This window comes from Plasmopara halstedii (assembly GCF_900000015.1).
Source record: "Plasmopara halstedii genome assembly, contig: Scaffold_470, whole genome shotgun sequence".
In the NCBI taxonomy this organism is placed as follows: Eukaryota; Oomycota; class Peronosporomycetes; order Peronosporales; family Peronosporaceae; genus Plasmopara; species Plasmopara halstedii.
The window spans coordinates 381,413-394,400 of NW_020187390.1; the positions used below are offsets into that span (position 1 = coordinate 381,413).

Sequence of the window (12,988 nt, forward strand, 5' to 3'; positions counted from 1 at the left end):
CCGGGAGGAGAGTCGGGGTAGCTTGTCGCAGCACACTTACCATTAGCGAGTAAGAACGACTTGGGTGTGAGTTCAACACTTGGAGGTGGCTGTAAGAAATCTATCATGAAGACGATCAGGAATATGACGCCAAAAACCAAAGGTAAAGGTTTACACAACGATGTCCACGCCGTGCATTGTCCTTTTCAAAATTGAGCATCAGTCAACGGTCTTCTCGAACTTTATTTCACTGATGCTAAGTTGTAATTTCTGGAGGCGGGTGAAATAGTGTGTACATGGGTACGATAACAATCCGCATTTCCGCGAGCTTTCGGCATCCAAGGTTGAAGATTAAGATTTTTTCGATCGCTGCTGCTACAAGCGCAAGCGGCGCTTCTTATGTATTAAGACCTACGTGATTTTAAAGCGATTGTTGGGTGACTTTGTTGCTCGCGCTTTTGCTGGCTTCGGCACTTGGTGTTTAACACAAATCAATTCACCTACTCCACAGATCATACTCGCATCAAAAGTCCCCACTCATGCACCTAATCAATTGGCTTACCCAGTCTTAAAATAAAAATGCGGTTCTCGCTATAAAGCTTTAAATGCGAATCTCGGTGAGGTGGTCCGAGTCTTTTTCGTTAAGACGAATGCCAAACAAAGCCCTCCACCCTTCGCTGCGCCACTCTGCCTAGCCGAGTCCAAGGAGCATTAACAGCGCTCACCCACCGTCTGACTCAGTTATGAACCCCGTGTCTTTTTTTCAATGGAAAAAGTGTTGCGAAAAATAACCTTGGATCGATCAACGACATCCGATTTTACTCCAAAATCTGTGGCTGGATCAGAGGTATCATTCTGTCCTATCACAATTACAAGAGTCATGTTGACTGTGTTCAAAATGATAAAATCATAAAAACATTATCACGATTTCTGAAGTTGCTCTCTCCGCGCAATCGACGCCCACATCTGCCTATACGAGTGATCGTTCCACCCTCACCGATAGCTCGAAATATCCACTTTTGGATTCATGAAACTTAAAAAGACGCTGCGCAAAATGAACTTGACCTAGTTCGACGAGCCCGGTTTGCTTCTGTTGATATAGTCACAACCTAATAGGTACCGAACGACCAATTAAAGGTCATTGTGACATATGAGCTTGTCGACACTGAGACGGATAGACATCAGACTTGAGCGTTGCTTAATGCTTGATAATATGAAAAACTAACCCGGCATCGTCGTCGATGCGAAACACAATCTTATTCCCATCTCGTACGTTCAACTTCTTTTGTTGTCCTCGTTTCCCTACTGGTGCAATTCTTTTTTTGTAGAAAGCCCGACCTTACAAACATGTTGCAAGTCACCATCCTGTCTTTACACAGGTAAATCATGGCAATATGGCTGCTAAACTACATCGCAAAGACAATCCTGCTGAGCATGAAACTTTTGAAAGGTCTCGGAGCGATGTTTTACCAATTTCAAATTGCAGCGAAGATGAACCTACCTTTCCACTATCCGCAAAACTCGGAAGTATATAATCCAATTATTATTACTATACAGGGCTCGCGCCAAGCGATCCTCACGGAACTACAACTCATAAAATATTCCAAATAACGCGACGGGGCCAACTCTCTTCAAAAGACTCGGTGTGTTGTCTTTGCTGCGATCGATTTGGTCATGGATTCCATGGGCTGCACACCGAACCACTACTCAAGAGCCGGAAATGATTCTACAATTGAGTCTTCAATAGTACGCTTCATATTCCTAATGTGCAAGGAGAAGGGTTCTAAAAAATAGCACTTAGATTAGCGGAACCATTAGTCAGAACGTCGTATTTCGAGTTTTGGTATGCAACAAGGTTCGAAGGCTCTCGCAGCGGTCTTCAAGCGTCGAGCAACGCTGCTGCAGTGCCTCAATTTGCCCGCGAAGAGCACTCTTTCACTTCCAGTGTCGCTCAATCGTTTTCTCGTTCAGCCCCACCCCCGCTATTAGACTTTAGAAGAGATCGTCGCTGGGTGGTTGAGACATTTGTCGATCTCGATAATCGATCGACTCGTCATCATGGAAAGAAGCAGCTGAACCATCAATGATTCTACAGAGACCCGTGGCGCGGCTATCATTCGGAGTCGGTCACGTAGGAACCTCGTCAGGCCTTTGAGTCTGATGTCTCCGAAGCTGTCCACGGCTACGAGAATCGCTTGAAGTGTTTTCTCTAGCAACATTACGAAGCTCAAAGCTTGATTGTGCTCGGTCGTTTCTGAGAGTCCTGCCAGCGCCGACCCGGCGAAGCAGACGTTCCATTTTGTTCTCGTTCTCAAGGCGATCAAATGTCCTCCAGGAGTCAGACTTAGCTGCGATGAGCTGGGTCGGATCATCACGGTTGATGAGCTGGGCTTTCATGTTGGCTTGTTTACTTTATCGCTCTTTGTTGATTGAAAAGTGAGCTGCTCTAAGAGGTCTACAATAGTATCAAAGAGCTTTAAACTTTTAGGAGGGTATGATGTAATAGGCTACACTTAGCCATTACATGAAAAAGGTACATAGTACCTTTTTGTTGGTGTAGTGGGAATTAATATAAGAAGATTGCAGTATGGTGTCCCCAAATGCATACGTGATTTCTTATCTGAGGTCACAAACATTCTTCGTAAGGCAAAATGCTGGTTGCTACTTGGTGATCTGTTTTGGTGACGAGGCCGTCATGTCTCTGTCTTTTAGAAGTGGGTGGCGTAATTAGTCACATCTACTGGATACTTTCCACAAAAGTTGAAGCTCAAGCATTCGAAGTAGGTGGCGTAAGTCAGTCCCTTCTACTTAAAAAATTCCACGATAGTTGAAGCTTAAGATTTCGGAGACTTCTACTGGATACCTTCCACGAAAGTTGAAGTTTAAGCTTTCGAGGTTCTTGCTCCGTACAACCAAGATCTTTGATGAGTTGAAGCAAAGATTTAATCTCAGTACACCCTAGATTTATATATCACGATCCCGATGTTTTATAAGTAAAATCTTTAGAAGCCGTTGGGGTGTTCTGCATGTAGCTAGGAGTCATTACTCATTTTTTTAGTTGCAAATTAACCTTTAAGGTATTAACTCGTTCTTCTTCCCTCCAGGTGGGAACTGTCCTCCTCCCTCCACATCAGGGTTTGCTTCCTCGTCGCACAAGCGTGTGTGTTGTGATTTAGGGACTGTTTCAGGACGGTCCAATTACACCTAGTAGCACTTAGAGCGGTCTTTCCAACGACACTTGATTCGAATTTGACGTCGCGCATTCCAGTCCAAGCCATACACTTGTCCTCGTCCGAGTAACATAGAAGAAGGTAGGGTACCACTCGGGTTCATCAGTCCCGCATACTGAGGCGTTGACAAATTAAAATTTTTCTCATCTGTCTTCACATTGGTGCATGGCACTCGAGCGGATGCGAAATTATTAGCAGCAGTAGTCAGTTTAATTTAGTCGTATTCTCCAGATGACCAGAAGATGCAGCCATCAACTTCATGCATCATGAGATTATGGAATCTCAAAAGCAGGTTGCAATTACCGTTTCTTCGTACAGAATATTGGCTCTGAAACTTAATGTGTCTTCGTACTGTAATGGAGAGAACTAGACTCTCTCACGATGGCTTGTCGAGTTGGATGCAACAATCAGTGTACGACAACCTCCAGACCCCTTGTAGCAAGTGTTATTCGCGATGTTCAACTTTGCGTGTCGTGCGAAGTGTTTAGCCTATCTAAACTGCTTTCTCTGCTACGAACACTTCAAAGTCGAGCTAAATAAGGCGTTTGTACCACTTCAGAGTTAGTTCCGTGCTCGGGCTTAGGTGATGGCCTAATCCGAAATCAATTATTTTGTGAGTATCCCACGACGCTAGATGATGCCATCAACCGTGCGAAACGAGAAGAGTCCAGCATTTAGCAAGCCAAGTTCAATGGCTTCGCGCCGAGTCAAGCGTGCCTAGCAACGATGGAAAGCGTTTTTGTTGTGGAAGGCCGGATCAAACTGCCCGGAACTGCAGAATGCCTTTGCCAAATTGGCATCGGACGCAGCTTGTTTGGATAACCGCGAACGCTATAAAGTTCGTCGGTTCAAAAGTTATCAAGGGTAAAAAACGGAACAACCAGTGGGGCGGGGCTATCTACTGGGTCCAAGAAGAGTAGTGTGGATGCTGTGGATATACAGAGCTCTGGCCTTAACGCGCATTATGCATGTGTATTTTCCACTATTAGTGATAACTTTGATTGTCGAAGAAGTCTTTGTAGATGGTTGTAAGAAGCCACTACGAGCTTTGATTGACACTGGTGCGTTGAACAACTTGGTTCGAGCGCGAGTCATGACTAAGCATTGTATAAGTCTGCCTGATGTTAAAGAAGGGATGATCATTCGATTAGCGAATGGATCTAGATTGAAGATTCCAGAGCAAGTCATTCGCTTGGCAGTGAGGTTTGAATATATTTGAGGTGAAGACGAGCTTATTTTACTCGACCTCAATGATAAGTTTGATATCATCATAGGTATACCATGGTTAAGGCGTTTTCAGCCTAGCATTGACTGATGAAATATGAAGATCATCGTCAACAAGTCATGTAGCGCTGATTCGAGCTGCATGACGACGAACGAAATTGTATGGGCGTTTGCATCTGTTGGAGAGGTCACAGATGCCCCAGGTGATAGTGTTGGGTGCGATGGCCCCCATGTTCAAGGGATATGCCTAAGTAGTGGAGGTGAAGCAGTCAGGCGCCAGAAAAATTCTGTTTCCTCTGCCATCAACATGGAGGCCATGGTCAATATTGTATGAAGAATCGCATGATCAGAGACAAAGACCCATTCTGAGAGAAGGATAAGATGACCACCAAGAAGACTTTTCCGTCAAGTACTTTGTGTGCCCCTGATCAAGGAACAAGTTATAGTCAGGAAGGAAGTGCTCTAGAACAATACACTTGAGCGAGCTTGTAACTGTTGTGGTCTAGAAGACGTCGATGTTATCCGTCGTGCAAAGATAAAAAATCCTCTAAGTTCAGTTGATGAACAAGAGATGCTGAAGCGTATCCTGTCGAAAGGCAAAATTTTGTAAATATGTGCGTTCATCAAAGAAACTATCGACGATGACATTAATACTGCAGAAGCATTGAAGGAAAAGACACGGGAGGAGGGGTCTGATGAGCAGTCGTGTAACGCAATAAGGACAAATTCCAAATATGAACTTGTCAATGAATATGCTGCTGTATTCCCAGACAAGGAATCTCCATCTGACAGAGGCTTTCGACATGAGATTAACATACTTCCTGGTATGATGTACTGTGGCACACGGCAGTGGCCTCCGACACTCTGACGAGCATCTTGCCAAGGTCGCCTGGAGCACTTTGTGCCCCGACTGCCTCACGTTGAGGATTATCGCTCTGCCGAAGCAACTCCGTGCCATTAAGCTGACGAATACGTCTATTCGAGCGACGGTGGAGCGCCTTGAGCCGTTGGAGTTGGATATTGTTGCACTCCGTGCTAAGAACCAGCAGATGGAACAGCTTCTGGGTGGTCGAGTGTCTTTGGGCGCCGCCCCGGCGCCAACACTTCCATGTTCATTTGCGTCAAATCCCGGTACGGCTTAAGCAACCCCACATAGAACACCAAGTGGGTACGCATCCTCCCCGGAAGATTCCTCGTATACGCAAGGCCTCGCTTGGGCATGACCTTAAAAAGGTCCAGTAAACCGTGAATGGAGCTTTGTATTAAAGACAGCAGAGACTGCATGTGAAGGAACGGTTTTGGTATTTATAAAACCAGGTCTTCGACCTCGATGTTTCCAGCATTTCTTCTTCCTTTTCCGTCTGCATTTCCTTTTTAATGTGCATCGTAAAGTGTCGTAAGACACTCAGTCTGGTAGACAGGAAGGTATCGAATTCGTTACAGACAGTGAGGTGTCTGACATGCGCGCAAACGCGCCGACTGCTTTTTGTCCAAGTTCCCGATTTCCTTGCTCCCGAGAGTCTGTAGCTGCGCTTCACATACCATCAACCACATATCCGGCGCGGATCAAATCCGTTACCGACGACGTCACCGTTGTGGCATGAGCGAGCTCATTATCTGGTTCTGTGTAACAAATCATCAGCCAAAGCACTATGCTTTTCTGGCTTATACCTCACTTCGAAGCTATATTCTGCAAAGGAGGAGAGCCAACTGGACATGCTGACGATATTCGAACGCAATCATTCAATCATGCCCCTCGGCGTCTGCTTGCAGCAGTGCACAGCCGATGGCAAAGTCCGTCACAGACGACACTGAAAAGACGCGTCGAGTCTAGCAACGCCACTATTGGTGCATGAAGGAGGCTGTCTTTGACCCCGTCGAAAGCCTCCCGATGCTCGGTCTCCAAAAACAATTAACTGTCTTTTCTAAAAAGATGAGATAACAGCCGTGCCAATTCCGCAAAATTTGCGCTATACTTGTGTAGGTAGTTGGCGAGACCAGGCCACTTGCGCAAATCGTTTTGATTCTCTGAAATCGGCCTGATCACAATGGCCTTGAACTTAGCGGGATCCGCTCGAAGGCCACGCTTCCCATTGAAGCACTCTAAAAAAGGAATTTTTTCAGCGCCGAAGATGCACTTATCGGACAGCATACAGCTTATTCGTGCGATAAATCGAGCTGTGGTTTTCCTCATCAGTCGTCCCGTGTTCCGCAAGACTGTTGACAAAGATATCTACGAAGTATGTCTGTGCATACGCCCAGTGGGGCCTATAAATTGCGCCGTAAGACGATCAAATCTTGCTGGTGCATTTTACAGCCCTTGGGGCATCACCAGCTACTCCCAGAGTATCCCGCTTGGAGTACTTACCGCTTTCAGCGAAATATCACTCGCCCTCATGAGCATTAGTAAACACCGTCGATCAAGACGAGTGCGCTGTACTTTGTACAGCTAACTATATTGTTCTGGAGAACATCCTTCCAAGAAATCGGCGTCAGTGCCGGAATGGTGGCAGCGATTAGATTATTGTAAGCGTGAACGATACGCCACTTCCCGTTCGGCTTCCGGGCACAAAATGTGGCTGTCAAATGGAGAGACTTGCTTTCAGACACGATTTCTGCCTCGTGCTTCGGTGCTTCGCACGGAAAAAAGGCGTCAATGACGTCACACTGCCATACGGGACAGGGTCATTGGCGCATAGCGCAGATTTTGGTCCCGGAACCAGGTTGATCTCATGACGCACACATCGGTCCAGAGTTAAGACCGACGGCGAGTATTTGGAGACGACGTCTTGCATTTTATTCACCGAAGGATAATACAGATTCGAAGCATCCTTCAGAATCGACGTACACTTTGTTCGTTGGGTACCTACTTAGTGTCCTCCAAGACAGCTTCATCCAGAAACGACGACAAATAAATCCCCTCGTCTGGTTGTATAATGACCACCTCGGCTAAATTGCATGTCATTAAGGCTCCGCCAAACTCTCAAAGAAACATCTCGTCTAGCTAAAGAACAGCATCCACAGCGGGAATACCTTCGAGGGTGACGTCGCCGTCTACCTCTCCCGTCATACCGTTAACCAGTGTATAATATAGCTGTGTACTACCGTCTATGAGAGACACACCCTGGGTCATGGTCGACGCACTGCATCTTGCAGATATCATACGGCATCCCCTTCCTCTCTCTATAGTGGTTTTACGTGTCGTCGAGACCTGTGGAACCCGCACTCAGCATCAACCTGTGTTCTCCTCTCTCTGCTCCATCGGAGCCTTGATGTTATAAACAACATCCAACGAAGAGCTGCTGCTTCCGCCGTCTTTGTCTAGCGGAAAACGGCCCACTGTAGCGTATCAGAAGAGCCTCTAGCACCACTGAGGTACCAAGACAGTTTTCGTGCCAGGCTTGGGTTCGAAGGCATTTTTTTATCACATACAACAAGACTGTGCTCGGTAGTTCTGTTTGGAAAACAAAATTACAGCGTTTCCACAGCGCATCATTTCCCGGGTATCCTCTTGCGGTTCGTATCCTTGGTGCATGTATTGGGCAGGGTTCTTCATGTGGACCGGTCACAATTCCGCGTAACCAACATCTCATTAATGCATGCCCTCCAGACAATTTTTATCAAGATGAACTTTGTGTGATTGTTGTCGCAATTGTGACCATGTTGTTGTCGATGGAAATTGAAGATCTCACCACTTTGGCTCTGACGAGGACAACATCGGTTGACTGTAAGACGAGTGGGTCAAGAGTTGGGCAACTCAAAGGTAATTGGCGGATCATTGCACATCGATGCACGCGATTCCAGCTTGATCGCTTTCCAGTCAATCTGGACTTTGCTCACGTATCCAAATTATATCGAGGATGACATCCTTGTCCTATGGAATAGGCATCATTGGATCAATTCGATGTCATGACCGAGACCCAAGAAACTTGAAGAGTTGCGACGAGGGCAGTGAAGCGTAACATCAATGTGTTCTAAGTGTCTTTATGGACTTATAGGCTCATTGACTGAGACATCACTTCAAAAATGCCGTTCAAAATACAACCATTGTCCATGAAAATCGACACATTTCTTGTCTTTCTGCACAGCAGTATGCTAAAGCTTCAACTTCACGAATCGCAAAGAACGCCCACTGATAAAGTTGCTTTGACCCGGGAACTTTGGGACAATCAAGAACAATGTAGCCATTATAATCGGAAAGTAGCTGGTGGCTTGCTTGCATAAAATGTCGCAAGAATTCTTCTTCTGGTCCGTGCAGTTATTGCGCGAGTGATGTGCAAATACGAAGTTTTTTGCTATCACAATTGTGTCATTCGAAGTCTATGGGTTTCCAAGTTGATTTTGGCAGATGGCTTAGCCAGAAAACCATGATGAGTGCAAAATTGCTGCTTCATATGGAAGATTGTCGAAATGCTTGCAAATGTTTTCCTGGAAAATTGCTTACAAATGCTATCCTGGAAATTTAAGATGCATTCTTCGCTCGATTTCGATTAAAATGCGCATGAACTCATTTAAATCGAAATTGGGCAGCATGTAACGTAATTTCAGCTTATCCTTTAAGCGTTATCACGTCAAGTTTGTTTGCAGTATCGCAACATAAGTCGTGCGCATCCTGTTTTGAACAAGCTTTTCCAAGTTGCTCGAGAATTGCTTGAAAAACCCCGATGAATTCGATGCTATTTCCGCTAGTTGCAGAACGCCGTGTTGAAATTCTTTAGCTTCTCATCTAAGAGCTTCTGATGTGTTAAACATTGATGATCATATTCAATTTAATATCTCGGTTCGAGATTTCCCACGATGCCGTCAGCAAACTCTATCATACATTTACACACAAATGGGAACCGTTTGACACTTGTCCAGTCTTCACAACAATCCAGTTCTGATGCCTTGTCGCAACTAAGTGTTATCCTTAAACTGCAGCAGGTAAATTTTTACCGCCACGACTCGTAATTCTTGGACCACCAGCTTGTGGAATAGGATTTGAGTGTGAACTTCTTATGGAGTTATTGGTAGTCGTGCACCTCTCAAACGAGAAATATCTGCGTCAAGCCATTCAAGACAAGACAACAGTTGATCTATTAACTCATCTATATTTTAAATCTGATTGGTAGCCATCCTCAAGAGTAAAAAAATACTCTATTTAGATGAATGTAATGTAATTTTTCACCAATTATAAAAATTATGTGTTATGTACAAAAAAATTAATACTGCAGCAAGCAGTGTTTCAAATCAAGTCTGATTGCAGGCTAGGTTTTCTGTAGCAAAATACACTATCTATCGCATGCCGAAAAGTTTCAAATCGGCAAGCATCCTCTTTGCGATGGCATCTTTTTTTCGAGTCTGAATTTCCTGCCAATACTAATTTTAGCAGATAAAATGAGCTTATAAATGTATGTACCCATTCCTTTGCATTCAGTGACTCCTCAATTTAACTGACATCTTAATGTGATATATGAATGATAATAGTAGACCTTAGATCTTAAATAACATACACGAGATAATTCATCATTAGTCTACAGCGCTCCACACAGCAGCATTCATCATTTAATGACGACAGACGAGTATAACAAAGGTCTTTCAAAGAATACTATAATTCTCCAAGCCTTAAATTAAATTCGTTTGAAATGTGATGTGAAAACACCATAATGACACACTGGTTTCCGTGTGATTTCACATTACTTTTGATTGGGTGTCAGTAAGAAATTCGTGAAGGGCTGAGGAAGGACTTTCGCGATGCGGCGATTTCGGCGCAAGGAATTACAAGAGCATAAACTCCGTATACCAATTGCGATACAGCTAGGGGAAAGCAAAGTGCCGATACAACCTTTATTTTCTTATAACAAAAGCACATCAATCTATTTTGCAACTGCACTCATTCTCTTATCTGTCTCAAAGACTGCTTTATTTCTCAGACGTCAAATAATTGGCATGTGGCATCATATTACCTCTGAATCAATATCTGTGAGCGGTAAAATGGCATGCATGTTTTTGATCGATTAGAAAGACACGAAGATACACTATACACATGAGTTGAGCCCTAACCGACACTTTGCAGAGATACAGGAAGCATTTTCTTCAGTATGTCCGGTTATTGTCGACTATTTTACTTAAAGAGAACGATGGAACGGAAATTCGGGCTCACGCCGCCTTACTTGGAGATATCCAAAAGTAAGACCACAGGGCTGGATAGTGCGGCTTGTTTCCACAAATTATACGTGTAGATGGAAAAATAATCTTTGTCGAAACAAGATTACAAAAGTCAGTAGTCGTTTGTAATGGTAGACTTGATAAAGTACCATAATCATTCTTCCTTTGGTGATCGTTATAATAAATGCCAGCACGGAAACCAAGAGGCTGGGAGTGAACTGCAAAATAATTCCGCCTTTTCTACCCTCGTGGAACTGATCGCCCCAAAAAATTCAGATGACTAATGTCGATTTTGTTATAGTGCGGGTATTCCTAGCCGCAATAACTGCTGTAGCTCCCCACGAGGCGATTTGGATTCAATTGGAACTTGTTTGACTGCGCAAAATTTGTCTCCGCAGATGTTGCATTTGGCCATACTATGAATATGCGTCCTGAGTACCTTCTTCCCTCTCGGCTGAGATGCATAGGGGTTCATTTTCTCTCAGATTCGTCCAGCGAATCCCTGATGAGAAAACATCAAACCTTGCTGGCACAGTGCTGTCTACTGATATATAAATAGGTCAAATTGCTCCTCATTGAGAAGTTCGAACGTTGTAAAGAAAGTCAGGCTCACAGGTTGGTTTTAATTTGGTGTCATCATCAACGCCTCAACCTTTCTAAAGATCTGATAAGCTCTGATGGATTTAGGTGCGTCGGGCAATTACGCACGACTCGCGGCTAGACATACTAAAGATTTTAAATACGGTTTTGATATTATTGCATCTTGCAACACGGGCACTAGTGAGAGTGATGATCCTTTTTATGAAGTACAGCGTAACTACGCAGAAATAGCCCGGCCATTATCCAATCTCCTTAAAAAGGATGTGGAATGATGTTGGAACACCGAGCATCAGGAGGCTTTTGACGGGGTCAAAGACAGCCTCCTGCATGCATCAATACTGGCACTTCTAGGCCCTAATCGTTCTTTCAGCGTCGTCTATGGCGCTTCGAACGTTGCCATCGGCTGTGCACTGCTGCAAGCAGACGCCGAGGGGCGAGATCGGGTGATACCGTTCGAATCTCGACAGATCAAAGCTGCAGAGAAGAACTATCCAGTTCATGACAAGGAGTTACTTGCGATGAAGTATGCATTTGTCAAGTTCAGGGCCCATCTGCTCGACTCCAAGCCGTTTGTGTTCTGTACAGATCATGCGTCACTCCGCACTGTGACTCAGTCGCCCCACGTCTCGCTGAGGGTGGCTAGATAACTACCCTTCTTTGCGGAATATAACTTCGAGGTGAAGTATAAGCCGGGAAAGTAGAATACTTTGGATGATGCGTTGTCACGCAGACCAGACTATGAGCTTGCTAATGTTTCAGCTGTAACGTCGTCTGTGACGGATTTGATCCGCACCGTGTATGCGGGTGATGGGATGTGTGTAGCGTTGCTACGGGCTCTAGGGAGCAAGAGGTTTGGAAGCTCGGACAAGAAAAAGTCATCACGAATGCGTGCACGATTGCACCAATATTCGTTAGATAATGGGTGCTATAATATACGATTCAACGGATGCACCACGAATTGTGGTTCCTCATGGTGAGGATTTGAAATACCGCATCCTCTATGAGGCTCACGACACGCCACTCAGTGGTCATTTCGGTCGTGAGAAGGCGTACATCTCTGTGAGTCACCACTATTGGGGGGCCAAGTTGTACAAATTGACGAGGACTTATGTGTGCACGTGAGAGACGTGTCAACGGGTAAAACCTTCCCCAAATATTTCTGCGCCGCTGGCCATCTTACTGGTACTTACTGGGTGCCGGCAGTCCATGGGTTTGGACTTTCTGTTTAGTCTGCCGAAAGATTCGGCGGGCAACACGGGTGTAGTGGTTTTCGTAGACCGGTTGAGCACGATGGCTCATTTGGCGGCGGTTCCAGACACCATCGACGGAGTCGGTCCAGCAACGCTTTTTGTAGATCGTGTTTTTAGATAATACAGACTCCCAGAGTCCATTGTCTCTGATTGATACCCCCGTTTCACGTGAAATTTAGGTCGACTATTTTCAAGGTGCTAGGCAGCAAGTTGGAGATGTCGACAACGGATAATTCGCAGACCGATGGTCAAACCGAAAGGACGAATCGCGTCATCAAAGACGTTCTTCGCAGCGTTTGCGCTGAGACGCTGAGGCACTAGAGCGCCATCTTGCCACTCGTTGATTTTGCGCTTAACAATGCAGTACATTCGTCTACCGGCTACACGCCGTTTTACGTGAACGGGCTGATTCATTCTCGCGTCCTGCTGACGCCGTCATCCTATGGCTCAAGGCTTGGTGGGAGAGGGATAGCCGAAAAGCTAGCTGATGTCAGCCCCCACACCATCCGTAAAGAAGTCGATGACTTCTTGTCTACCAGACTGAGTGTCCTACGACAC

The 12,988-nt window shown here is 45.1% G+C and overlaps 2 protein-coding genes across 2 annotated transcripts; both read left to right on the top strand.

The window, feature by feature from the left end:
• Window positions 1–745: 745 nt before the first annotated feature.
• On the top strand, window positions 746–1,514 carry PHALS_10288 (uncharacterized protein; the record flags this gene model as incomplete). Its single annotated transcript, XM_024725684.1, has 2 exons — window positions 746–826; window positions 1,308–1,514. The coding sequence occupies 2 exons, from the start codon at window positions 746–748 to the stop codon at window positions 1,512–1,514; spliced, it is 288 nt and encodes a 95-aa protein (XP_024576436.1).
• A 7,716-nt stretch (window positions 1,515–9,230) lies between these two features.
• On the top strand, window positions 9,231–9,544 carry PHALS_10289 (adenylate; the record flags this gene model as incomplete). The annotated part of the gene is made up of 2 exons (XM_024725685.1): window positions 9,231–9,276; window positions 9,354–9,544. The coding sequence occupies 2 exons, from the start codon at window positions 9,231–9,233 to the stop codon at window positions 9,542–9,544; spliced, it is 237 nt and encodes a 78-aa protein (XP_024576437.1).
• Window positions 9,545–12,988: the final 3,444 nt, after the last annotated feature.